The sequence below is a fragment of the Lissotriton vulgaris genome, chromosome 2_1 (assembly GCF_964263255.1).
Source record: "Lissotriton vulgaris chromosome 2_1, aLisVul1.2, whole genome shotgun sequence".
NCBI lineage: Eukaryota > Metazoa > Chordata > Amphibia > Caudata > Salamandridae > Lissotriton > Lissotriton vulgaris.
The window spans coordinates 1,867,531,926-1,867,558,139 of NC_141687.1; the positions used below are offsets into that span (position 1 = coordinate 1,867,531,926).

At 44.0% G+C, this 26,214-nt stretch overlaps 1 protein-coding gene across 1 annotated transcript in view; it reads right to left on the reverse strand.

The window, feature by feature from the left end:
• ALDH1A3 (aldehyde dehydrogenase 1 family member A3) overlaps nucleotides 1–26,214 on the reverse strand; it is a 296,162-nt gene that overhangs the window by 121,478 nt on the left and 148,470 nt on the right. The window contains exon 4 of the mRNA XM_086958058.1: nucleotides 14,315–14,444. Coding sequence (XP_086814184.1) covers nucleotides 14,315–14,444 — 130 coding nt within the window. The remainder of the gene's footprint in view (nucleotides 1–14,314; nucleotides 14,445–26,214) is intronic.

Consider the following 26,214-nt stretch of genomic DNA (forward strand, 5'->3'; position numbering starts at 1 on the left):
AGGCTTGATTGCACTTTGTGAGTCACAGAACGAGATGTGCGTTTTAGATCTGCAAACTCTGCAGTCTCTGCAACAGATAGGAAACTCAGGGTAGACAATGTTGGCAGAGCAAATTTGTGAAATAACTATAGACAAAAAAACTGCTCTAGATGTAGGCATGTCAAAAGGGGGGTATACTAAGTAATTTAACATAGAACTAGCTTGTCATGGGAACAGTGAGTGTACACACATAGGTAGATTGTATTGCTAACTGTGTTGTGGGCTAGGAGGTATGCCCATATCAGGGGCGGCTCTAGGCTCATGGCGGCCCTGGGCAGGGAGCGTAGGTAGGGGTTCCTGGAAGAGGGGGTCCGGGCGGGGTGGATCTCCCCGGAGCTCAGGAAGGTGGAACAGAGCCGGAGGCCTCCAAATCCCTGTCAGGGGCCGCCACGCAAATATGTATCCATCTTCAGAGGAATATTATATTAAGGATATATATTGGCGTGGCGGCCCCTGGGGTTTGGAGGCCCTGTGCAGGTGCACAGCTTGCACATGCCTAAGGCCACCCCTGCCCATATGATAGCAAAAGGCTGCATTTTTTCGTTCAATGCTTTAGCCTAGAACTATATATCAGAGGCTTTGATTTTGAGCCCAATTTAGAGTTTGGCAGGCAAAGTACTTTGTCACAAATGTGCCAGATTAATCTGCCTGTCCGATTAGGGGCCCTCAGAGGGACAACATTACACTGCTCACTGCTGCCCTATGTTTAATGTTTTTTCTCCTGCCCTTCAGGACCAGGAAAAACCTGGTGGTGCGGGACAGGAAAATAGAATAATGGCTCACACATACTGGTGGGATGGTGACTCCTTTAAATGTACAGGCTAGTGGATATCTCTAAATTTGATGAACAGTAATCAGTGAGGATGGAGGGGGTAATGGACTGTCTCCATCTGCCAAACCATAAACCATGCCTTTAATCATTTACTCATATGTTGTACAATTCCCTTCAATTAGCATTGGAGATCAAGCAGTTGGTATAGTTACATCTTTATATCCTCACTTTCAAAACTTTCTGAAGTTTAAAAAACATATGGATGCAAATAACATGCACAAACTATTTTAGCAGGCAAATTCTCATGGTAAAAAAAGCTTTTTAAGGAAAGCTCTTTTACAGACAGTTTTATGGGGAATATCACATGAATGTGAGGTTGTATAAAGTTCAAAATCTTAATATCTGTGTGAAGATGTGAATTTCACACATCTACTATGGCAGAATTAAAATTCAACACAGCCTGTCTTGAGTCCTCTGATGAAGGATGTATTTTGAACAGTCTCTGGGTGAAGCTAGTATAGTGGTACAGTTTGTGCTACAAGTGTAGATGAAGTTGACCAAGCTGATCCAGCTTGGGACTACCAAATGTAAGAGTAGACTTGGAGAGCAAGCCATCCCTCACGCAATGGCTGCACTTGTACTTCTGGAAACGTGCCTCTGCCATATCCCTTCTAGGATTCAAGAGGAAGCTGGATGGGTACGGGAGACTGTGGGACAAATGGAAACTCTGGGGATTGGCTACTAGGGTTTAAAAGTAGGGGTGGATGTTTCTCGTAAAATTTGCTGGAGAATATTTTCGAGCAATTACAGCATATTTACACTAGGTTATGTGGAATTACGAGAGTAGTGAAACCCTGTATTTAGAGATATTTTCTTAGCCTAAACAGCACCCTTACCACCCTCATGTCCAAAATCCAAGTGTACCATATGGTGGTGCACTTGCAGCAGCCCACCATGAAATGATGCTGTTCACCACACCAAGCCTCCCCATCCCTATTTTGCCAGACTCACTATGCAGGACCTTGATGGGGGAGGTGCTGGCTGACAGTTGTAAGTCAGTGACAGTGATAGGCTTGTCACCTTTTTAGAAAAAATGCCAGTCATTTGTTTATCTTTGCTACGTTGGAAGGGCCAAGAATTGGTAGATGAAAAACCATTTGTACAAAATTCTTACTATTCTTTTTTAACAGGGTAGTTATACTGCTTAGAATTCATTAAAAAAGTTCTCAAACACTTTTGAAGTGATTTCCTCACCTATTTACTGCTTTAGATTTATGTTTCACAAATGAAAGAATACGGGTTTTCAATGTTTTTTTCAATTTTTTGTACGGCATGACACAATTTATTTTTTTAATGTTATGTTATGTTATTTGGATTTATAGAGCGCTACTTATCAACCAACGGGTATCCAGGTGCTGCAGCAGGTGTATAACTCGTGCTGGGGGCGAGTTAAAGAGCCAGATTTTCAGCCTCTTGCAGAATTCAAGAAGCGAGAAGGAGGCCCTGAGGGATAGCTCAGTTTCATCGGCAAAGGAAAGGATAGAGATATTGTGAGATCTGATTACATCGGCGAGTAGTGTCATGTAAATGTTGAAAAGGGGAAAGCTGAGAGGTAATCCTTGAGGGACTACGCGGATCAAGTGCTTGGGCTCTGATGCATAGGGTGGAATTCTGACTCTCTGTGTAGCCCCTTTGAAGAAGTAGCATATTCATTAGAGGGCTGGACCATGGATGCCTTTTTTATGTAGTCTTATGATGAGGCTGTAGTGTGACAGGGTCCCAAATGCATCGGCGAGGTTCAGCACTATGAGGGTGGCTGTTTCTCCTCAGTGCAGTAAGGTGTGGATTTCATCTGTGCAGGCGATGAATGCTGTTTCCATGTTATGGTTGTTTCAAAAGCTTCCCACATTTCACCAAAGTGAAAATAATAGCCTATGACATGTTTTACATGGATCACTGACATAATATAGAATGACAAAATATAGACTTACCAAAATATAGTCACCAAAATATAGAATGCCAAAATATCGAATTCCTATCTACAAACAGGTAAGTACAAAAATATTGAATCCAAAATATAGTCTGTAAAAAATATAGTCAGTCAAAATATCGATTTTTTTTAAATGTCTTAAAAGTAATTTAAAATTAATGAAATAATAAATATAATTAACTAAAACATACTTAAAAATACTCAAATAACCTTAAAATTAAGATATAATTAATTTAAGTTATTAATAAAAAATTTACAATATTTTACCGTAGGATAGCAGGAGGGTAACATTTATTATTACCACTCCAGTGAGTGCAACAGTAGGGATAGCGTTGGATAGGGTAGGGGTAAAAAAATACTATTCCCACTCCAGTGAGTGCAACAGAAGGGAAAGCGTTGGATAGCGTAGGGGTAAAAAATACTATTCCCACTCCAGAGAGTGCAACAGTAGGGAAAGCGTTGGATAGCGTAGGGGTCAAAATTAATTACTATTCCCACTCAAGAGAGTGCAACAGTAGGGAAAGCGTTGGATAGCGTAGGGGTAAAAAATACTATTCCCACTCCAGTGAGTGCAACAGTAGGGAAAGCGATGGGTAGCGTAAGGGTAAAAATTATTATTCCCACTCCAGAGAGTGCAACAGTAGGGAAAGCGTTAGATAGCGGGAGGGTAAAAAATACTATTCCCACTCCAGTGAGTGCAACAGTAGGGAAAGCATTGGATAGCGTAGGGGTAAAAAATACTATTCCCACTCCAAAAAGTGCAACATTAGAGAATGCGTTGGATAGCGTAAGGGTAAAAATTAATATTCCCACTCCAGAGAGTGCAACAGTAGGGAAAGCGTTGGATAGCGTAGGGGTAAAAAATACTATTCCCACTCCAGTGAGTGCAACAGTAGGGAAAGCGTTGGATAGCATAAGGGTAAAAATGACTATTCCCACTCCAGAGAGTGCAACAGTAGGGAAAGCGTTGGATAGCGGGAGGGTAAAAATTACTGATCCAACTCCAGAGCGTGCAACAGTAGGGAAAGCGTTGAATAGCGCAGGGGTAAAAATTACTATTCTTACTCCAGAGAGTGCAACAGTAGGGAAAGCGTTGGATATTCGAAGGGTAAAAATTACTATTTCCACTCCAGAGAGTACAACAGTAGGGAAAGCATTGGATAGCGTATGGGTAAAAATTACTATTCCCACTCCAGAGAGTGCAACAGTAGGGAAAGCGTTGGATAGCATAGGGGTAAAAAATACTATTCCCACTCCAGAGAGTGCAGCAGTAGGGAAAGCGTTGGATAGCGGGAGTGTGAAAATTACTATTCCCACTCCAGATAGTGCAACAGTAGGGAAAGCTTTGGATAGCGTAGGGGTAAAAATTACTATTCCCACTCCAGAGAGTGCAACAGTAGGGAAAGCGTTGGATAGCGGGAGGGTGAAAATTACTATTCCCACTCCAGTGAGTTTAACAGTAGGGAAAGTAATGATTTAATATATTATTAAAAATAAATTAAATATCAATCCCAATAAAACATTAATTGAAATTAATAACCAATTTAATATTATGTAATAATTAATTAGAAATACAATTACATATTAGTTATTAAAAATTAATACCCTATTCATAATTATTTACCAACTAATTAATTTTCAATAACAAAAACTAATTAATAATACAAATTAATACCAATTAGAAATTAACAGTAAATTAATTATCAATACACAAACATATTTTTAACATGTAATTAATTACAATTACATTACTTCCCACCCTATTCCCCTATAAACCCACATCCCACTACAGAAAATACATTAATACAATTATCATAATTATCAAATATTTAATTAATACAAAATAATTACCAATTAATAAAAATTAATTGCCAAATAATAGAAATTAATTACCAATTAAACATTAATTAACAATACATTTAAAATCAATACCAATGAACGAAAAAAAATATTTACTTAATTACAATTACATTATTTCCCACCCTATTCCCCTATAAACCCACAACCCGCTACAGAAAATAAATTTAGAAAATTAACATAATTAACAATTAATCAATTAATACAAATTAATTGGCAATTAATAAAAATTAATTACCAATTAAAAAATAACAATAAATTCAAAATGAATACCAATAAATAAATAAAAATATTTAATTAATTACAATTAAATTATTTCCCACCCTATTCCCCTATAAACACACAACCCGCTACAGAACTAAAAAGCAAAATTTAATAAAAAATGTATAATAATTGCTAAAAATTAATATTTAATTTAATATAATTAAATTACTTCCCACCCTATTCCCCTATAAACCCACAACCCGCTACAGAATTAAATTACGCAAAAATTAACTAACATAAAATTCATTACTTAAAATACATTAAACATACATTACAAAAATTAATATACACTTTTCACACATATACTAAAATACAAAACACTTAAAAAAATTGATATTATTAAAAAAATCGATATATTTAATGCCTATATTGTATACTTCGATATTTTGACTTCTATATTTTGAAAATCGATATTACTTACCTTAAATTCGATATTTTTAACCACTATATTGTGTCCATTCGATATTTTGTCCATTCTATATTTTTACTTCAATATTATGTCCATTCTATATTTTGGAATTGATATTATGACTGTTTACCGTTTTACATCTTTACTGAGCCTTGGGCTATTTAGCAAATAACACCTGGCATGCTTATATGTCTAGGCACATAAATGTTACTCAACAGACAGAAGTACATATTACATATTGCAAGGTGTTGTCTGTAATAAGGAACTGACGACCAGTGTCCTTCTTGACATGGTGTAACTTCATACATAAGGCTACTGTATTTTTCGACTGTCGAAATGTCCTGCCCCAAGCCTCTGACTGTATCGTTTCCATCTCTAAGTCAAACAAATCCCTAAGAGTCAGGCTGTCCTTTACTTATTTTGGGTTAATCTGAGCTGTTGGTCTCCACCAGCATTTACTTGTGTCCCGCAACACAAGTATGTAGTTCCGCAGTCCAATCAGAGTGCATACCTGCTGCTGTCTGTCTAGTCTCAGCCTAAGCTCAGACCCAGACATCACATAATATGCGCTTCACTAACTACGCAGTCACTGGTCTGTGCTTCATGTGATATTACTGCAGTCGCCACCCAAGGGATTCAGACTGCCTCAGAACATGTTTATTCTCCTTTCCTCTGCATGTGACGTAGTGCCTGCGTCAGCGTTACTGGCCAATCCTACAGCTATAGAAGCTTCCCTGCCATCTCCTGCCCCAAAGCCCTTCCATGCAACGAGTTCTCCTCCCTTTCCTGTGCAAGTTTAACTGCGTCCCTTTACCTTTCAATCACAGCACTGACAATGTACTCTGGTGTCGTAAAAGCTTGCAGTTTATTCAAACATAACATGGTCGTACATTGCGCATTGTTATTGGTCATTCATAAAACATCCATGTTATCTCCTACTTTCTTTGTCTTTGGAGTTGCCTTTGTACATTCCTCGAAATTGCGTGCTCTCAGACAGTCTTTATTACGGGATGCCCCTTTGTCCGGGCCTCTGTGTCTGCGGTTCTAGGCTTCAGCTTGCTGCCGAACTGGATGGGTGTCCGTCAGGACCTGCCCGGGCTGCAAGTGCCGTTCTGCCTGCCCTGGACCCTTTGTTGGCCCCTCGCCTGCTCCTCAGGGCCCTTGCATTGTGGTATCCCAAGGACCCTGCATGAGCATTTCATCTATTCTCCCTGCGGCTGTGTCTAAACATTTCTTCGGATCCTGGCAAAAGGGGGGGTTATGTGTTTGTCCAGGGCCCAGCTCCCTTATTTAACCCCCCGCCCGCTTGTTAACTCGCCCCTGATTGGGAGCGGTGTAGTCTATCCTGGGGCGACCAATCCTGGTGGCCCCTTTTTTGTGGGCTTCCGCGACGGGGGCGGGGGGCTTCCTGCCTCCGGGCAGCGTTTTTCCCGGGCCCCCATCGGGTCCGGCTATACCTTCCCTGGCCCTGGCTTCCATTAAGAACTAGGGTGGCAGTGGTGTTGAACGGCTGTATGGTTTTCTGCTGCATAGTCCTGTGAGACCTGCAGGTGAACTGTGAGTGACAAAACGCTCAGCACTTCCTGCAACAGCCACAGAGCTCCCTGACAGGACCTCTGATAGGGCTTGTCCCCCAGCCTGCTTGGCCCATGATGAGTCTGGATGGCAGACTGTCTGCGAGGAGGAACGATGGAACTGGAATCGGTACTGGGCTGAGCCCCAAAGTGACTCTTGCACTCTCATTTGGGTATCCATTACTAAACTCTGCAGGGTGGTAGCTTTATTTATTTATTTATTTATTTATTTATTTATTTATAGTATTTATAAAGCGCTCTGCAACCCTACGGGCATCCTGGCGCTGTGTGTATATAGCTGAAACGCTGTGCATCAGGGGTAGAAGGGATATCCTTTGATTCTGGGTAGTTAGATTTTAGGGAAAAGCCATGTTTTCACCTTTTTTCGGAAGGCCATCAGTTCATCTGTTTTCCTGATGTCAGTAGGTAGTCTATTCCACAGATGAGCTGCCGCTATGCTGAAGGCTCTGCCACCATAGGTGGCTTTCCTGATCCTGGGTATACTGATGAGATTAGAAGAGGAGGATCGAAGGGTCCGAGTGGGTTCATACCATTTGAATTTGTTTTGAAGTGGTCGGGGGCCCATCCCATGCACTGCCTTAAAGACAGTGCATAGGGATTTAAAGAGGATCCTCTGGTGTACAGGTAGCCAGTGTAATTCAGCCAATGCAAGGGTAGTAGAGGATCTTCGCCCTCTGGAAAGTGCCAATTTTGCTGCAGCCGCCTGGATGCTATGAAGTCTGGAAATCAGGTAGGCAGGGGATTCCAGTAGCAGAGCATTACAGTAATCCAGGCGGCTAAGAATGGTACTCCTAACTATGGTGCCTCTAACCGGTATAGGTAGAAGGGGCAGCAGCTTTCGAAGTCCTCGCATTAAGGCGAAGCAGCTACTCACCTGCTTATTGACATTGGTCTCTAGACTCAGACTGTCATTGAAACTGACTCCAAGGTTCCTCACTGATTTCACTGGGGTTAATAACTCCCCTGGCTCCAGAGGCCAGAAGTCAGTGGGTAGACTTCTAGTGATTCTACCTACTTTGCAATGCATTATTTCGGTTTTGTCACTATTAAACTGTAATGAGTTCTGATTTAACCAGGATGTCATTTCCAACATACAGGTGTGGAAGGTCTCAAGTGAGTCTGCGTGGGCACCATCAAGAGAGATCATCAGCTGCGTGTCATCCGCATAGTTGATCACGCTAATGCCGTGAGCCTTGATGATGCCCATCAGGGGTTGCATGTATACGTTAAAAAGTATCAGACTAATTGCAGACCCCTGTGGGACCCCATGTGGAACTGTAACAAACTCTGACTGGTATGGAGGAATTGCTACTGCCTGCCATCTGTCCGTCAAATAGGAACGAAAGCAGTCGAGCGCAACTCCCCCAACTCCAATGCTCTTCAGTCTTGTCAGCAGAATGTCGTGACTCACCGTATCGAATGCGGCGAACAGGTCCAGCAAGATTAAGATTGCTGATTCTCCCCTGTCCGCCTTCATTCGTAGGTCATCCAGAACCATCAGCAGAGCTGACTCTGTTCCATGAGCTGGTCTGAAACCGAATTGCTCCTCTTCAAGGATGTTGTTAGTTTCCAGGAAGAGGGCCAGTGACCTGCTGACCAGCCGCTCCATGATCTTAATTGGATATGGCAGGAGCGATATAGGTCGATAGTTTTTATGGCAGTTCGGGTTTAGATTTGATTTCTTCAATAGGGGGGTGACAACCACCAATTTCCAGTCTTTTGGTACAGTGCCTGTGTTAAGAGATTGGTTACACAGCTGTCGAAGTACTGGAAAGAGTTCGTCCCCGAACTCCTTTACTATTTTATGAGGTAGAGGGTCCAATGGGGATCCTGATGTTATATTGAGGGCTGTTCTTGTGAATTCTTGTTCTGTCGGGGTCTCGAAATTCTCCAAGATGGCCTTTGGAATGGGGTGTCTTACATTTCCTTCGCTCTTCTCCCCATTCTCAGTATTACTATTATACTGCACTAGAGGGGTGGGAACATCCTTCATACCCTCAATGATTTTAGTGATTTTTTCCTGAAAGAAGGATGCCAGACCGTCACATAATTCTTGTGAAGGCTTGATTTGGCTATTAGCACATTCAGGATGGGACAGCTCTTTGACTATCTTGAAGGTGTCACGAGATTTGTTGGAGCTGTTTAGTATTAGGTCTGCGAAATAATAATTTGCTTTGGCTATGGTGATCTCTTTCTTATACTGCACAATTGTCTGCCTCCAGATCAGTTTCTCCTGCTCTAAATAATTTTTTCTCCAGTGCCTCTCCGCCTTTTTACAGGCATTTTTCAGTTCTTTCAGTTTATCCGTATACCAGGGCGTGGAGGGTTTTCCTCTTTTTCTGATTGCTTTCAGTGGTGCAATGTCGTCAAGTTTCCTAGTTACCTCTTTGCATAGTAGATGATAATTTGTGGTAATATCGTTCTCTAGATTAAACGAGTTCCCCACTTGACGGAAGTCAAACTTCCCTTCCTCTTTCCTTTTTAGCAGACCCTTCCAGTCACGGCTAATGAAGGTCCTAGTCTGCGTGTTTGTTGGTCCTGTATTGACCAAGGTATGGATGTTAAATAGTAGGAGATGGTGGTCTGACCAATCTACTGGTAGTGTTGTTCCCATAGTAATGAGATCCTCTGCAGCGGATATTAAATCCAGTATGTTTCCTTCCCTATGTGTGGGGGTAGTTATCCATTGTTTTAGACCTAAATTGTTACAGGATTGTGTGATATTATGAAAGGCCGTGTGTAATTGGCCGTTATCCCACAAGTTAAAATCTCCCAGTACCAACAGTCTGCTATGTGAGATTGACAGGTTATTAATAACAGTGATCAATTCCTGCTGTTGCATTGCATGGATATGCCCCAGTGTCCTATAGCAGATTAGGCCCGTGAGGCAATGGCCTGAATCATGTCTTTCCTGCACTTCTTTCCAACACCACCAACAGTCTTAGTTGCTCAAGGCTTAAAGTATACAAAGTTTACATAGACAAGGACATTTAGTGTGATTGGTTCTAACAACCAAAATTCGGGGCCTGAGTGTCCGCTCCCACTAAGGTAAAAAAGCACCTGCAACTTAGAGACCCAGGTTTCCAAGGAAAAACCGACTGCAAAAGACATTTATTGCTTACCCGCGAAGCATGCCTTTTGTGGGAAACAAAATCCCTGATTACAATGCTCATTCCATTAGGAGGGTAAGCCCCAGAAACCCCTAGGGAGGATAAGAAGTACTTCGTACACCACATAAGGACCGTAATATTAAATCAATGTTGCTATACCACTTATGGATTTAGAGACTGCTTCTGTAAAAATTGTATAATACAATCCTAAGTATGATACAGTTTTTTCACGGTGTGGCAAACACCCCAAAACCATCCAAAAGAAAATAAATAAATAAATAAATAAAAAGTGGGGTTCATTGAAATTGCAGGTCTGGTGTTGGTGCTAAAGACAGACATTGGGGTGGCTCCATTGGTGCAGTGGTGGGCAGTGCCAGTGGTGGAAAATAGCCACTCAAGTGGTGGATGTGGACCCTGCCAGTGGTCGAAGTGGGCAGCAGCGGCCTAAGAACAGTTTTGGCCACCACCACTTGTTTATTTACAAAAATAAGCATGTTTAGTGTGTTATTTGTGCTGATAACCTGATTTCCAAGGGGGCATTTCGACTGCGCTATTCAACAGAACTATTGTATCCAAGGATTTCTCTGCTGTACTGGAGACCGCTTGATCGGGATTGGCTAGTCCCAGGAATGTATTACATTTTAAATTGAATGGAGCAGCTAGCTGATTAATGTTTGTGACTCCCCTTTCATATACTTGGGCCAGTATCTGAAAATAATATCCAAGGTAATGGCCTTCGATCTGCATTGTTCCAGAGAACAATTGCTCACAATGAAAGAGTTCTAGATTCCTCTAGAGACCCTTTGTGGCTGGTATTTGTAGATCTTCCACCCAAATATTGAAGTATCACGTTATAGTATGAGAATTCAGGTAGAAATGACATCAGCAAAGCTTTCTGCAAAGTCGGCAACAGATGGAAGGAGGAGATCAACTAAAAGAAACTGATTGGGTAGGTGACTAGAAACAATTATGTAAAGCAATAAACCAGCACTACAAGTGTGAAAACAAGGCAAAAGGTGGGAGCAGATTACCCTTAAAGATAAATATGAGACCGCCGCTCTGCTTGTTTTGTCTCTTTTCTTGCAAGGAGTCTTATGAACCAGGCAAACAAAGTCTTCTGGCCGGAGTGCGGTATCATTACCTGTCCAAGCTTCTATCATAAGCAAAAAAGATTCAAGCGGCAATTGTCCACAAGATTGAGGATCAACGCTCCGTGCCTTAATGTTGAGCATCCATTCAGAAATGCTAACTACACTTACATTGAATGCTGAGGATGAGAAGGAAGAAGACACAATACAGAGAGAGGTAAAATGGCTGTTGGCAAGGGGCATTAAGATCTCTCTCTCTCTCTTCCTAACAGATTTCCTTGAGAAAAATTGAAAAGTGATTTGTGGAATGCTTGTATTCGCCAGTGGCTGATATTAATTCAGGTATTCTTTCCATCTCTTTGATGTTTGCAACAGAGTTTCCCGCAGGAGTATAAGCATTTGTTAATTGGGCCAGAGAGACAATTGCTGTGTTCCCACAGTTTTTCTGAGGAGGATGGTTAGGCACTGGAGTTAAAGTCCATAGTTCAGGAACTCTGGCCCAACATGGTAGTAGTTTTTTGCAGATGAGCTTGCCTTGTCCATATCATTGACAAACCTCCAATTGACATGCCCCTGGTTTGTTCTGAAAACCCTCCGATTGAAGGTTCGCCCCATGTCACCAACAAAAGAGGACTAGTCCAATAAAGATGGGCAATGTTTTGACTGGAGACAGTGGGACACAGGATAGAATGGCGTATCCATAAAGTTACTTGAACCCCGAAGTAAAGAAAGCAAGTGCATGATTATCAGCTAGATTCATCATAGTGCCGTTTTGCGAGTCCTTAATAGCGATTATTAAGGAATCGCTATTAAGGACTTGCAAAACGGGATTCATGTAGGAATCGCTAAATAAATTGCGATTCCTACACATTCCTTATTTGCGATTAGCAAATTTGCTAATCGCAAATAAGGATGTGATTTCAAGGGTGCCAGGGGCGTCCAAAGGACACCCTGTAGCACCCTTGAAAGGTAATCTACATTGGTGTTGCACACACACATGTTCAAAGGACATGTGTGTGTGTATCATGCAACTTAGAAAAATGCATTTAAATGCATTTTTCTAAGTTTTCGCTATTTACCACGAGGTTTGACCTTGCAGTAAATAGCGGCCCAAAATAGCGATTTCGCAATTTTTAAATGAGATTCCTTAAATGCATTATTCTCAAATATGCGATTTCTAAAAATGCGATTTTTGCATTTGGGATGATGAATCCCAAAAGCAAAAATCGCGCTCGCAAAGGGCCAGATTCTCAGAATCTGGCCCTTTGTGAGCCGTTTTCGGCTTGATGAATCTGGCCGTATATTCCTTGGGTTTTTCGCATGGTCCCATCCTTGAACTGGCCCCTTTATCATGGGTTTGAAGCTGTATTCATATACAAACTGATTAAGAACATATTAACATTCTGGAAAAATAAAAAAATAAAAAGTAGCCATTGAAATTTATATTCAGAGTATGCGCTTGCATCCAGATGAAACATATTGCAGGAGTCTACCCTAACCTTCCCTCCCACACCTCTCCTAGTTATTTTGGGAGATGGACAAAGGAAAACAAAGGTTTCTGAAACCTTTATCGGAAACAGCTAAAGGGAGAAGAAAATAGCGCCAGATAAGATTTCATTACCCAGACCTTAAAACTTTCCACCAAGAGGCGAAGTCAAATGGACAATCTACAATATTTGCAGGTTTCCCACCTATATATCTATCCAAGTAGCTGGCTATTTGCCAACAGCATTATCCCCTACAAGTGGAGATTTAAAAACAGCAAAGTTTAAAGAAAGTGCCCCTCTTCAGATCAAGGAACATTATTGTAATCAATAAATCTGCTGGAAGATATAATGCTTAAAGATGGTAGGCCAGCACCCAATTGTGAAAAGAAGAGAAGAAGAATATTTTACATAGGCCAAAAAGGACTGTGTAATTCTATCCTTTTCAGAATTACCTCTTCACGCAGTTTGTGTATATCGTCCCACTCCAGGGACAAGGCCAGCTACTCACTGTGTGAATGTGTGTTTTCAATCAGTAGAGAATAACACGTTCTCAACTCAGAAGTAACTGGTTCCACTTGATAAGCATTCTTTATATGACCACAGGATCTGACACCCATTACCTTACATTGGGCAGGAGTTATTCATGTTGTTCTACACAGAAAAGAAGAAACTGAGAAGAGGCAGTACCATGCTTTGAGTATGTGAGTGACAATAGAGAGAAAGGGCATGACTAGTGATTATAATAACTTTTTGTAGCTTTCCAGTATCTTGGTCTAATAGGGGAGTAGAGTCAACAGTATGAAATGAAACACCAGCCTTTCACTATTCGTTAGGAAACTTTTTTGGCTCCCTTCTCACAAATTTAACGAAAGCTAAATATTCTTGGCCTTGTCTTGACAAACTGACCTGAGAGCATCTCTTTGCACCCTGAACAAGTGGGAACCGTAAACAATATGCAACATATGTAAAACAATCTTGAGGCAGTGACCACCTGCACTTATGTGATAGGAAACAGAGTTTATTCTGCAACTCTCATTTGGACCCTGAATTATGTGGCTTTTGGATGCCTGAGTTGGAACTTGAGCACAGAACGACAGTTACTAGTAAGTATAGTACCTACTTAATACGTATTCAACACCCTGTTGGCATACAATGTCCAACTTTTTGTACTCTCTTTAAAGAGACTAGGACTGGGCAAAGTTTAAAATTTGCTGGCATAATTTGCGTAATTTAGCATTACGCTTGGTACGCAAAATTTCTGAAACTACACAATTACCCCAATGCCCATAAGTATGCACCATTCGCTGTACAAATATACTGTGAAAGGCATAATTTGTGGACATTCACAGGACAAATTTACCAGAAATGCACTGGAACAGAAAGCAATTAGCTGTTGCTCATGGTGAATTTGTTTAAATGCATTGATGAGAGGATGCATTTAGTGCTAAAATATAGCACACAATGATAAATTCACATTTCATGTAAATACCTGAAAATTTGTGTAATTATATGAAAAGCAAATTACGTGAAATTTGCACACCGCTAGCTAAGACCATATTTTGAATAGACAATGAATCTAGAATACCCTGTAACATCCTCGTATTGTCATTTGGTCTAGGCACATTTACAGTCATCCCATGAAAACTCCAGCATAAAGAAAATATGCATAGTAAGTTGAGCTCCAAGATATTATATTGCCTTACCTATAGGAATGGTCCGTCCCTGTATTTTATCAGCCCAGCCTGCATAATATCGAATGGTCTTTATGCAGCCCTCCAGATCGATAAGGAAGGCATGAAGGAATGGTTTGCCTGTGTCCATGGTCTCCAGTGTCTGAAAAATAGAATAATCATACCATTATGAAATTAAGACTTCAATGCATCATCACAAGTATATATGTATATATATCAGCAGCAGCTCGCAATTCTTCACCAGCTTGAAACGTGGAATCACGGGCGTAGGCCAGCTTTTAGTGCAGGATTATTTTATTCTGATCATATATATATATATATATATATATATATATATATATATATATATATATATATATATATATATATATATATTCAATCACCTCCTGGATGCTTTCTTTTTGCAGAAAACCAGAGTCGAAGCCCAAATAGTGTGCCTAATAAACCCTTTTGCACACTATTTGGTCTTCGACTCTGGTTTTCTGCAAAAAGAAAGCATCCAGGAGGTGATTGAATACTTTTGGGTCGGCGACCCAGGCGAGAGCCCGCCGAAAAAAGTGGCAGGAACACGCCGCTTTTTGTGTTTGTAATTTTCATTTGAAAGTTCCTGCCCGCCGGGAGCCGCTGAGGAAGGAGGAGTCAACACGCTTTGGTGCAGTGATCAACACTGAAGGACAGTGGAGCACGAAGCTCAGGTGAGCTACGGTGTGCTGCCGCTGTAAGAGTGCGGTAACCCGTACGAACATTCAGCAATTCGACTCCCGGCTTATCGGAAAAGTGCAGAAGTTGGCAACGTGTGCCGGCTGGCCTGCTGCTTAAAGGTTTAAATGGCGGAATCAAGGAATAGTCGGAGAAAAGAGGCGGCTGCCAAACTATTCACTAAAACTAACCTGGGCGATGAGGAAACAACCGCCCCACAAGCCAAACAAATAAAACAAGTGGACGAGCTGAAACAGCTCTGGGACAAATTGTGGAAAACGCTCAAGCGCAAGTAGTCCAAATGGTGGGAGGCGGCTGCCCTCACCAAGTACGTGGAGTGTAATCGTATACCACGAGGACTTCGAATTTTCATAACCCCAATGTTCCAGAAACCTGACCCCGAACTTGTTAATGAATGGATGGAAAACAATCATTCATGCTCAAGTAATATGCTAAAAATACTTATAAAATATGCCGAAAAGGAATGTGCCAAACTCAACGAGGAGAGTGAAGTCTTAATTGCGAAACTCAAAGAAAAATATACTGAGAGCAAATTCACTATTGAAATGTCAAAACTAGATAAACGATTAAGCAAAATAGAAGAAGAGATAAAAGCCAAAAAGCAGAGAAAATTCCACCGGGATGAGGTGGATTATAACAAGGGCCAAATTTTAACCTTTGCCAAACGCTTTGATGCCTTGCGATCTTCCAGAACCAAGAAGAAAGCTAATGCTGGGAAAACCACCGAACAACAAATAAATGGTGCAGAGGATGAGGCGCAAGCTGCACAGACTGCCAGTGACTCAGCTGAGAGCGATATCTCAGACACCACAGAACAACTATCGGGAAACGACCGAATTTTAAACGAATATGCTATGATAGCACGAGGACGCCAAATGGGCACCCCGCAAAGAAATCGTGGAAGAGGAGGCAGAGGCGCAAAAAAAACAAGAGGAAAGAGTGCATCAAGCAAATCAACAAGCCCGGTGGGGTTCCGAACAAGAGGAAAGACGGCACGCAAGTAACCAGCAACATGACTGTGGTAAATCTCTCTAAACATAATATTTCTGTAGATCAGTTTGAGGTTTTAACACGGGGACTATCTTTCTGCCCAACTGCTAAATTCAACTTTGCGAGTGCACGCATAGACTTATTCAAATTTACACGTAAATTAAAACTAAGGAAGTGGCATGCTACCAAACCTAGACTTAAAAAAGATTGGACTGGGGATAAACCTAATGCATTGTCAGCAAATGATGTTGAATTACTACTAGCAGTGCATGAATTGGCAGACTGTGATGACATTAATGATGATCCAATTTTAAATGCTATTAATTCGGACATTAACATAGAAATGTGTAGCTCCAGTGGGTTCAAGCCTAAATCAATTTTTGTACCACAGATTGTGAACAGTTTTATTGATAGTTTTGAAACAGGTATGGTTCAAGAATTTAGACAAATAAAAAGGCAAAGACCTAAACAAAATTTAAATTTGACAAAAAAACAGTACTTGGCTATCAAGGAGATGGAAGGATGGTCAGATGTGACTATAAAAAACAGTGATAAAGGGGGAAACATAGTGGTTTGGCCGTTGGAAATGTATTTGAATGAAGGGCTTAAACAACTGGGAGATGAAGAGAATTATGTTAAAGCAACCATGCATGAATATAACATATCTAAACAAGAATATTTTGATAACTTGAGCAACTGGAAAGCGAGAGGTACTTTGGAGAATGATGAATATAATTATCTTCTATGTAAAAACCCAAAAATTCCAGCTTTATACTTGTTGCCCAAGTTACATAGGAATGTTGATACGCCCCCAGGGAGGCCAATTGTTTCTTCAATAGGGAGCCTATTGGAAAATACTTCAACATACATTGATTATTTCCTACAGCCTTTTGTACACTCACTGCCCTCGTACGCTAGAGACACCTCCGACTTTCTGCGCATCAGTCTGGAAGTCGGGGTATTGGCTAATCAGTTTTGACGTCTCTAGCCTCTATACAAGTATTCCACAGAACTTGGGTATAGATGCAAGTAAACACTTCTTAAAGGGCAGGTCATTTTCACATTTGACACATACTGATATGCTTTTGGAGATGATGAAGATTTGTCTTCAAAACAACTACTTCATCTTCCACAAACAGCTGTATAAACAAATTAGGGGGACGGCGATGGGTACTTGCTTTGCCCCCAGCTTTGCGGGACTCTACCTGGGCTGGTGGGAGGAGCTAGTGATGAAGAAGATCCCCCACTATAGTACCCACGTCGTCCTCTGGGCTCGCTACATAGACAATATTTTCTGTGTTTGGGGAGGCACATTGAATGAAGCAATAGAGTTTGAAAATACACTCAATGATAATTCGCTTAACTTGACATTTACAAGTACAATGAGTTAAAAGCAACTAGAATTCCTAGACGTAAAACTAGAAGTCAAGAGTGATGGACTATGCAGCACTCTGTTCCGCAAGACAACAGCGGGTAATAGCCTGTTACACGCAAAAAGCTGCCATCCACCTAATCTGATCAAAAGTATTCCTGTGGGGGAACTTATCCGAGCGAAACTAAACTGTAGCACCACAGAAGGATACATACTAGAAAGGGAACGCATGAATAAGAGATTCCAGGAGAGGGGATATAGTCGATCCATCCATAATCAAACAAGCATAGGATCGAGTTAACCTACTTATTAGGGAAGATTTACTTATCCCCAAGAAACAAGATAAAAAAGTGGAAAACGAACAAATAAGATTCATCACTACATATGACAGTCAGGCATGGCAGGCCCGTCGCAGTTTGAATAAATACTGGGATGTATTAAAATTAGACAGCGATGTAAAAGAGGCTATCAATGAGAAACCTGCAATAACCTACAGGAAGGCAAAATCTTTAAAAGACAGTCTAAGTCCCACTCTGATTAAGGAACCACAAAAAGTCAACAAATGCAGAAAATGCAAACCTGCAGGCACAGCCACAATTGCAAAGCACTTAAACTGTCACCTGATCATGATTCCCACAGAATCAATAAACATTTACATTGCAATACTGACTTTGCAATTTATGCTTTACGTTTCCCATGTAATAAATTCTATATTGGGTGTACGACTAAACCAGCAAAACTGAGAATACTGGAACACCTTAGGGCAATAAGGAACCTAAATCAACAATACCCGGTGGCAAGACACTTTGCAATGGAACATAAACAAAACCCTTATGGCTGAGATACCCGCCACCCCCTCTCAACACAATCCCCAAAGGAGGGAAACCGGAAACAGTTCTTGAAGTTTTTGGAAGAGGGAGGGAGGGAGTGACCCTCCCGGCCCTCCCGGCCGTATTTATTAAAACAAAATTAAAACATTAAATCAACAGTTTCATATTAATGTACAATTTCATTACCACATTGCGATGTTTGGCTAACCTTAACAGATTCTCTAATACAGAGGTTCTCCTAGCCGAACTAACATCCTACAAACATTTACTTGAAATTATGAAATTGTACATCCTAACGTTTAAGGGCCAACGGCAAGGTCGTAACCGGTGTCAAGATCCCTAACCAGAAATACCCCCCCCACTTGTGAGGGGCGACAGCACTGAGGCGTACCTCAAGTGCAACTACCAATTTCCCTTGACTTGACGGGGGCACCAATAAAACTCGACGCCACTTAAAGGTCGTTCGAGGACTCGTGTGAGGTATCTAGAAGGTAGCGTAGACCCCCCCCCAAACCCCGCACAACTTACCACATCTGCCGTCGCAGACGTCACTGGCCCCGGGAAATTCCCCAGGAGGGGGCTATAACCCCTCCTACACAGGAAGGGGCCTTGACCGCCTTTCCTTTTCTTTCGGCGACCCATCCTTAGAAGGGACCGCCTCCCCGTTGAGGGGCCAATGGCCACCTCTCCCGAGCGCTCCCATCCGTGTTGGGTGACGCCCACTCATAGGGATCTTCCAATTAGTGCTCACCGATCATGACCTTACCGCCCGACCAAAATAAATACGACAATGCTAACAAACCTACTAAACTAAAATACATCGGCTACTATGACCGTATTAAAAGCATGCTTATAAATGAACACTAAAGCCGAATTTCTTTAACCACAAAACATAAATGAAATAGACCATTCTTTATTACACACTCAAAATCAACATGATAATACCACAACCTGTAAACGAAATTAGAATTATCCATCAACTTTTATTCAAAACAACTAGCTGTCTTCAGGGGCTGGTGGGTGGGTCAAAATTGGCTCTTCGTTCCGTCTCGAGCTCACGTGCAGCGAGGAGGTGCAGCTTTAGAGCACAGGAACAAGAGGATGCCTTCTGGTCTTGCGTCTCCTTTTATCCGTCTTCAGGGCGGGCGTCAACCCGCCCCTGCCTGCCCGGAGGGCGTGGCCAGCCGCGTCAGTGTCTAGGCCAGCCCACTCAAGGGCGGGAAAAAGCGCGCCCCGGCTACGCCGCTTCGGGCATACCAGCCGAGACTCGCTTCCCGCCCAAGATGGCTTCCCGGGGGGATCGTGGTACTCTGCCATACGTGCGGGGGGACCGAGTGGTCGCCCCTTTCCATATGGCTGAGATACCCGCCACCCCCTCTCAACACAATCCCCAAAGGAGGGAAACCGGAAACAGTTCTTGAAGTTTTTGGAAGAGGGAGGGAGTGACCCTCCCGGCCGTATTTATTAAAACAAAATTAAAACATTAAATCAACAGTTTCATATTAATGTACAATTTCATTACCACATTGCGATGTTTGGCTAACCTTAACAGATTCTCTAATACAGAGGTTCTCCTAGCCGAACTAACATCCTACAAACATTTACTTGAAATTATGAAATTGTACATCCTAACGTTTAAGGGCCAACGGCAAGGTCGTAACCGGTGTCAAGATCCCTAACCAGAAATACCCCCCCCACTTGTGAGGGGCGACAGCACTGAGGCGTACCTCAAGTGCAACTACCAATTTCCCTTGACTTGACGGGGGCACCAATAAAACTCGACGCCACTTAAAGGTCGTTCGAGGACTCGTGTGAGGTATCTAGAAGGTAGCGTAGACCCCCCCCAAACCCCGCGCAACTTACCACATCTGCCGTCGCAGACGTCACTGGCCCCGGGAAATTCCCCAGGAGGGGGCTATAACCCCTCCTACACAGGAAGGGGCCTTGACCGCCTTTCCTTTTCTTTCGGCGACCCATCCTTAGAAGGGACCGCCTCCCCGTTGAGGGGCCAATGGCCACCTCTCCCGAGCGCTCCCATCCGTGTTGGGTGACGCCCACTCATAGGGATCTTCCAATTAGTGCTCACCGATCATGACCTTACCGCCACAGGCCGGATAGTTGACCGGCTATCCGGACCCCCCACAAAGCTCCTACCTAAAGGTCATGTTTTAACGTTTTTAACCATGCTAAGAAGTCTCCTATGAGTAACTCATTCCCCACCCGAGACAAATGCACACCATCCCCCAAATACATACTGTCATCATTAATACAGCCATGCGAAATAGAATGCAATGTCCTGGAACGGAACAACCTACTCACTTTGTTATTAAGCTTTCTCACAGAGTGATTCAAAGCAGGAACAGAAAGAGCCCCTCGCCACACCTTTCGTGGGATCATATGGGACCACGCAATTGTGCACCCCGGAACTCTCCTCGCCAACCAACTTACAGTGGAAAGCATTGCCTCCAGGAGAAGTCGTCTACCGGTGGTGACCAAATCATTGCCCCCTAGATGTACTATGACTATAGACGGCGGTGACCTCGTCCGCCCTAACAAACCCTCGAAAAATGCTTGAAACTGGTCAATACAGAGACCGCCTCTTCCGTAGAAGGACACACTGTACCCGTATTCCCCAGCTACGTGAATCATGTCACCTGCTTTGAATACGTCCGCGGCACGCCTCACGTATGAGTGGCCCACGACCCACACCTCCTTTTTCACAGCCGGTGATGTCTGACCGCTGGCCCGGTGTTGGGTCGACTGCATAGTCCGCCCCGCCTCGTAGGCTTGCGCAACTGAAAACAAAACAAAAACAAGAAGCGTGAGTACATCGTTACAGCTTCACAACATGTGCAACCGCACATACCTCTTATAACACTTGGAGGACCAACGCCCCACTCGTTTCACTTGTTCAACATTAAGACCCCTGGCTGTAGCTTCCGTAGCAGCCCCTATCCGAAAGGAATGGGTCCCAAACTCGCCCGGGTTCAAGCCCGCAGCGGCAATTGACATCGCAAGCACCCGCTGAAACTGAAATTTTGTCAGTGGGGTGGCGTCCGCGTGTCTCAACAAGGTCCCCCCCCATGATGCCACCCTTCGTGCTAGGTAGTCTTCTAAACACTGTACCGGACACATGGAGGACCCGGGAATCCTGCGTATGATTATGCAGTCCCCCATCCCACCTTGATCGGTCTTGGACCTGACAAAGGAGACAGTCATTGTCTCTCCTCTGATCCGAACGTGTTCCTGGCACAAACCCCCTGTCACATCCTGTTTGTTCCTCGCCACCAGTTCGCTTACCCGCATCGCTCCGTGAAATGCCAGCGTAAAAGCGGCTCGGAACAACACCGTCTCAAACTGAGATGAACATGTGGCAGGGAGTGTGGCCAACAACTGGGCCAACCTATCCAAACCTATCGGGCGCCTCTCGTCTACTCTGCGACCCTCAAGGCGTTGCCACCCACGCAGCGCTTTCTGTACAACGAAAGACGCTGTCGGGTCCTGGATACTATGAGCCCTGGCAACAAAGGAAATGGCAGCACGATGCCTCTGGGCCGTAGCCACCGATTTCCCAGCCTTACGTAAAGACATCAGAAAATTCACTACCCATTCCTCGTGGCCCCAAAGCCCCTCTCTATCAGTCCCCAAAAAGGCTAAATAGGACCGAAACGCCCCTTCATATGCCTTCCTCGTCCTTGGTGCTAGGCTCTCTCCCACGAGGTGACGAAGTTCGGGGCACCGAGAGACCAGAGAGCTTCGGGAAAGGGTGCCGGCTCTGGGTCCGCTGTGGGAAGGAAACCCGAGAAAGCCTGCATATGAAAACGAGACAGTGCGTCAGCCGCCTGATTCATTACCCCCGGGACATGTTTTGCTCTAAATAGCACATTCAGTTGCATACACAGTAAAACAATTTCTTTGAGCAGTCTTAAAATCAGTTTACATCGTGCTGCCTGGCTATTGATGCACTCGACCACGGTCATATTGTCAGACCAAAATACCACAGAGTGATCTTTTAACCCTTCGGGCCAGGTTCTCAGGGCCACCAAAATGGGGAAAAGTTCCAGGAAGGCAATATTACTTGTCAGTCCATTGTCATGCCACCATGCCGGCCACCTTTGTGCCGACCATTTTGTGCCGAAGATGGCACCAAAACCTATGCTACCTGCCGAATCTGTCCATAGCCCCAGTTCTTCAGAGGACACGGCCGGTTTGTTCCAGATGACTCGACCATTAAAATCCGCCAGAAATGCTAACCAAATGCGCATGTCCTGGCGGACCTCAGCCGATAGTCTCGTGCGATGGTGACCCTCTTTTAGGCCGACCATAGCTTGGGCAATTGAACGGGAAAAAGGGCGGGCCATCGGTATAACCCTCAGGGCAAAATTCAACTGTCCCACCAACTGCTGTAATTGATGCAGCGTAACTTTAGAATGATTTATACACATTTGCAGGGCTGCCCTGAACTTCCACACTTTGTCAGCTGGTAAACGAAAACAACCCTCATTGGAGTCTAACTCGATCCCCAGAAACTCGAGGCAAGTCGCAGGACCCACCGTCTTACCTGGTGCCAATGGCACACCAAACTGCTTCATTAACACACAAAATTCGGCCAAGGCCTGGCCACATTCGAGATCCCCGGCTGCCCCAAGGAACAGAAAATCATCAAGGTAATGCATTACATGTTGGAAACCCGTCCTCTTTGTGAAGACCCATTGTAGAAAACTACTGAATTTCTCGAAATAGGCACAAGATATAGAGCACCCCATCGGCATACACCTATCCATGTAATAATGACCCTGAAACATGAAACCCAGGAGACGCTGGTCGTCTGGGTGTACCGGGAGCAATCGGAACGCTGACTCGATATCTGACTTCGCCATCAGCGCCCCGGGCCCCAGGCGATTCAAAATGGCTACGGCCTCATCGAAGGATGCGTACCGCACCGAACACACTTCTGGGTCTATTGCATCGTTTACAGAAAGACCACGTGGAGCTGATAAATTATGAATCAGTCGGAACTCACCCGGGTCCTTCTTGGGGACCACCCCTAAAGGAGAACAAACAAAACCCTGTACCGGGGGTACACTAAACGGGCCGGCAACCCGACCTCGAGTAACCTCTTTGCGGATCTTGTCCTGTACCACGGTCGTATGCTGCAGGACCGACAGTTGATTTTTACACTTCTCCACACCCTGAAAGTCCCCTACCGGGATGCGGAAACCATACGAAAACCCGTTCCGCAGCACCCCAGCAGAAGTACGATCCGGGTATTCACTGAGCCAGGGAATCATCGCCAAGGTATCAATCGGGGTAGGTAAAGGCGCCCCTCGGACTATGTTAGACCTGTTTGGCGCCTCCTCTACCCCCGTTATCACCCGTTTTGGCTCTGCACGTGGACTCAGGATGGGACGACCCGCACCCACTACATTCGTGTTTAAATTTACACGATCCCTGGGGCCTAGTACATTTACCTCTGTTGAAATTCCAGCAGAACCCCCTTTTCCCTGTATTGCCGGCAGGTCTCGAGGAATCGTCGGTACCCGTACCTGATCGAAAGGGCGTCCCCGCATATTGCCGGGAGGATTCGCCAACATTACTCCCTACCAATGGTATCTTCAACATTCCTGTCTCCTTCATTTTATCCCATGTCAAAGAATCATAACAATCCCAGGTCAAGCTTTTATTATGCTCTTTAGCCTTTCTAAAAAGATTATCGTAGCAGAACCAATGGTTACCCTGGTGTGACGTCGAGTACCCCATGATTCGCGACTGATAGGTCGGCAACTCGGAAAGCAACTCGGGCCTACGTTCCCCCAAGATCGACGTAAAAATCCCCCATGCTTTGCCCCAATTGCCAATATTCTCATTCACTTTAAAGGCGGCCATTTTTGCGCGCCAAACACTCGGATGCATGAGGTCTTTCTGGCCCTTAACATGCTCCACCTCATAATGATCAACAAGCAACGAGAAGATGTTCACGTATTCCCCCGCCCAAATCTTCTCTTTAATTGCCAAAGGCACATGTTGACCCAACCTTTCTCTACGAGAGGGTGCTGACTCGTCCCTCGCAATCGGCAATGGCCGCTTACCTGCACCGGACGCTGCTTCTGCGCTCGTAATCGTCCCTTGTGGCTTGTCAACTACAGCAGCCGGCGCGGACACCTTGGCTGCATCCCGTTTCTCGCGCAGTTGCTTCATCAGCGCCTGTGCGTCAACCGCCGTGGCGCCCTCACTACTTTCGCCCAACCACGCTGCAAGCTGTGCTGCCAGCTCGGGCGGCATATCTTCATTGGACACCGGGGTGACCACCACGGGAATCGGATTCCCCTCCACGGGTACTGGGGCTGGCGCTTCGAGCGGGGTACAGGGAACCGGGACGTCTCCCCCAGCTGGTCCCCTCCTTGGCCTCTTGGCTCTCCCTCCTGGGGCTGCTCCAGCCGAAGGACGTTCCGGCCCCCCTTCCCCCTCTCTCTCCGCCACCCGCTTCTTCAACTCGGTCATCTCCTTCATGAGGACCCGAAGCATCTGTTCAGTCGTCATTCTCTTTCCGCCTTTCTTGGGCATTTCTCCGACAGAGTATCTGTAAGACAAAGGAAAGATTACAACGCTCAAAATTGGCTCTTCGTTCCGTCTCGAGCTCACGTGCAGCGAGGAGGTGCAGCTTCAGAGCACAGGAACAAGAGGATGCCTTCTGGTCTTGCGTCTCCTTTTATCCGTCTTCAGGGTGGGCGTCAACCCGCCCCTGCCTGCCCGGAGGGCGTGGCCAGCCGCGTCAGTGTCTAGGCCAGCCCACTCAAGGGCGGGAAAAAGCGCGCCCCGGCTACGCCGCTTCGGGCATACCAGCCGAGACTCGCTTCCCGCCCAAGATGGCTTCCCGGGGGGATCGTGGTACTCTGCCATACGTGCGGGGGGACCGAGTGGTCGCCCCTTTCCAGATTTACTTGAATTTATTGTAATTGACTGCATTGAGAGAAAAGAAAGGGGAGGGAATAGATGGCTGGAACTTCGTAAATTGGAGTCCGGATACATCATTCAGTATGACACCTTACAGCCAAAAGGGCATAATGTGGGGGATGAGTTGGCAATTCATCTACAAAGTTAATATGTTTACTACTGTAAATCAATTCTAATAATGACAGCCGCCTAAAATAAGTCTCCATTTTTTATGTTTTTTAAATGTTTTTAAAGTTGTGATCAAACTCAGCAAGTAAGAATATCATTGTTTTTTGCAGGACACAAAGCTGTTTATTGAAACATGGATGTCCAGGCCCACTTGGGCAACACTAGTACACCACCAGAAATGAAATGAAATCCATCCCTGAAATACTAGTATGCCCACTGGGGCAAGACCGCAAATAATCATTAAACAACTAGAGACAATGCATAAACCTGGTTGGACTTTAAAGGGATTAATATTCTTGTAAATAATATGGTTATAATTATGTACAAACATGTGGCTGCAACATGTAACAGTGTTATGTTTAAAGTCTGCAATTTATGTATAACCACGAGGTTAACACTGAGCAACAATGTAACGTTTTCACTATATTTTCTATGTTGTTTGATCACATGCACAAAAAATACGTTTGTATCACTTTAAAGGAATGGCAATGGAGTAGATCTCGACCCGTGAGCAAGAAGTCGGCTGCCTTCGAAATGCGTAGGGTAGTTTTCCTTGCGCCTAATAAACCCTTTTGCACACTATTTGGGCTTCAACTCTGGTTTTCTGCAAAAAGAAAGCATCCAGGAGGTGATTGAATACTTTTGGGTCGGCGACCCAGTCGAGAGCCCGCCGAAAAAAGTGGCAGGAACACGCCGCTTTTTGTGTTTGTAATATATATATCTATATATATATATATATATCCCACGCTCCAGGTACTGCCAGAAAGATGGGACACTCCCGGGTGGGTGCAGTCTACGGTGGCAGAACCCCCGCATTCACATGTAGCTCACAATCCTCCCGGATACGTTAGGAAATAGCACTCGTGGGCAAGTTGGTG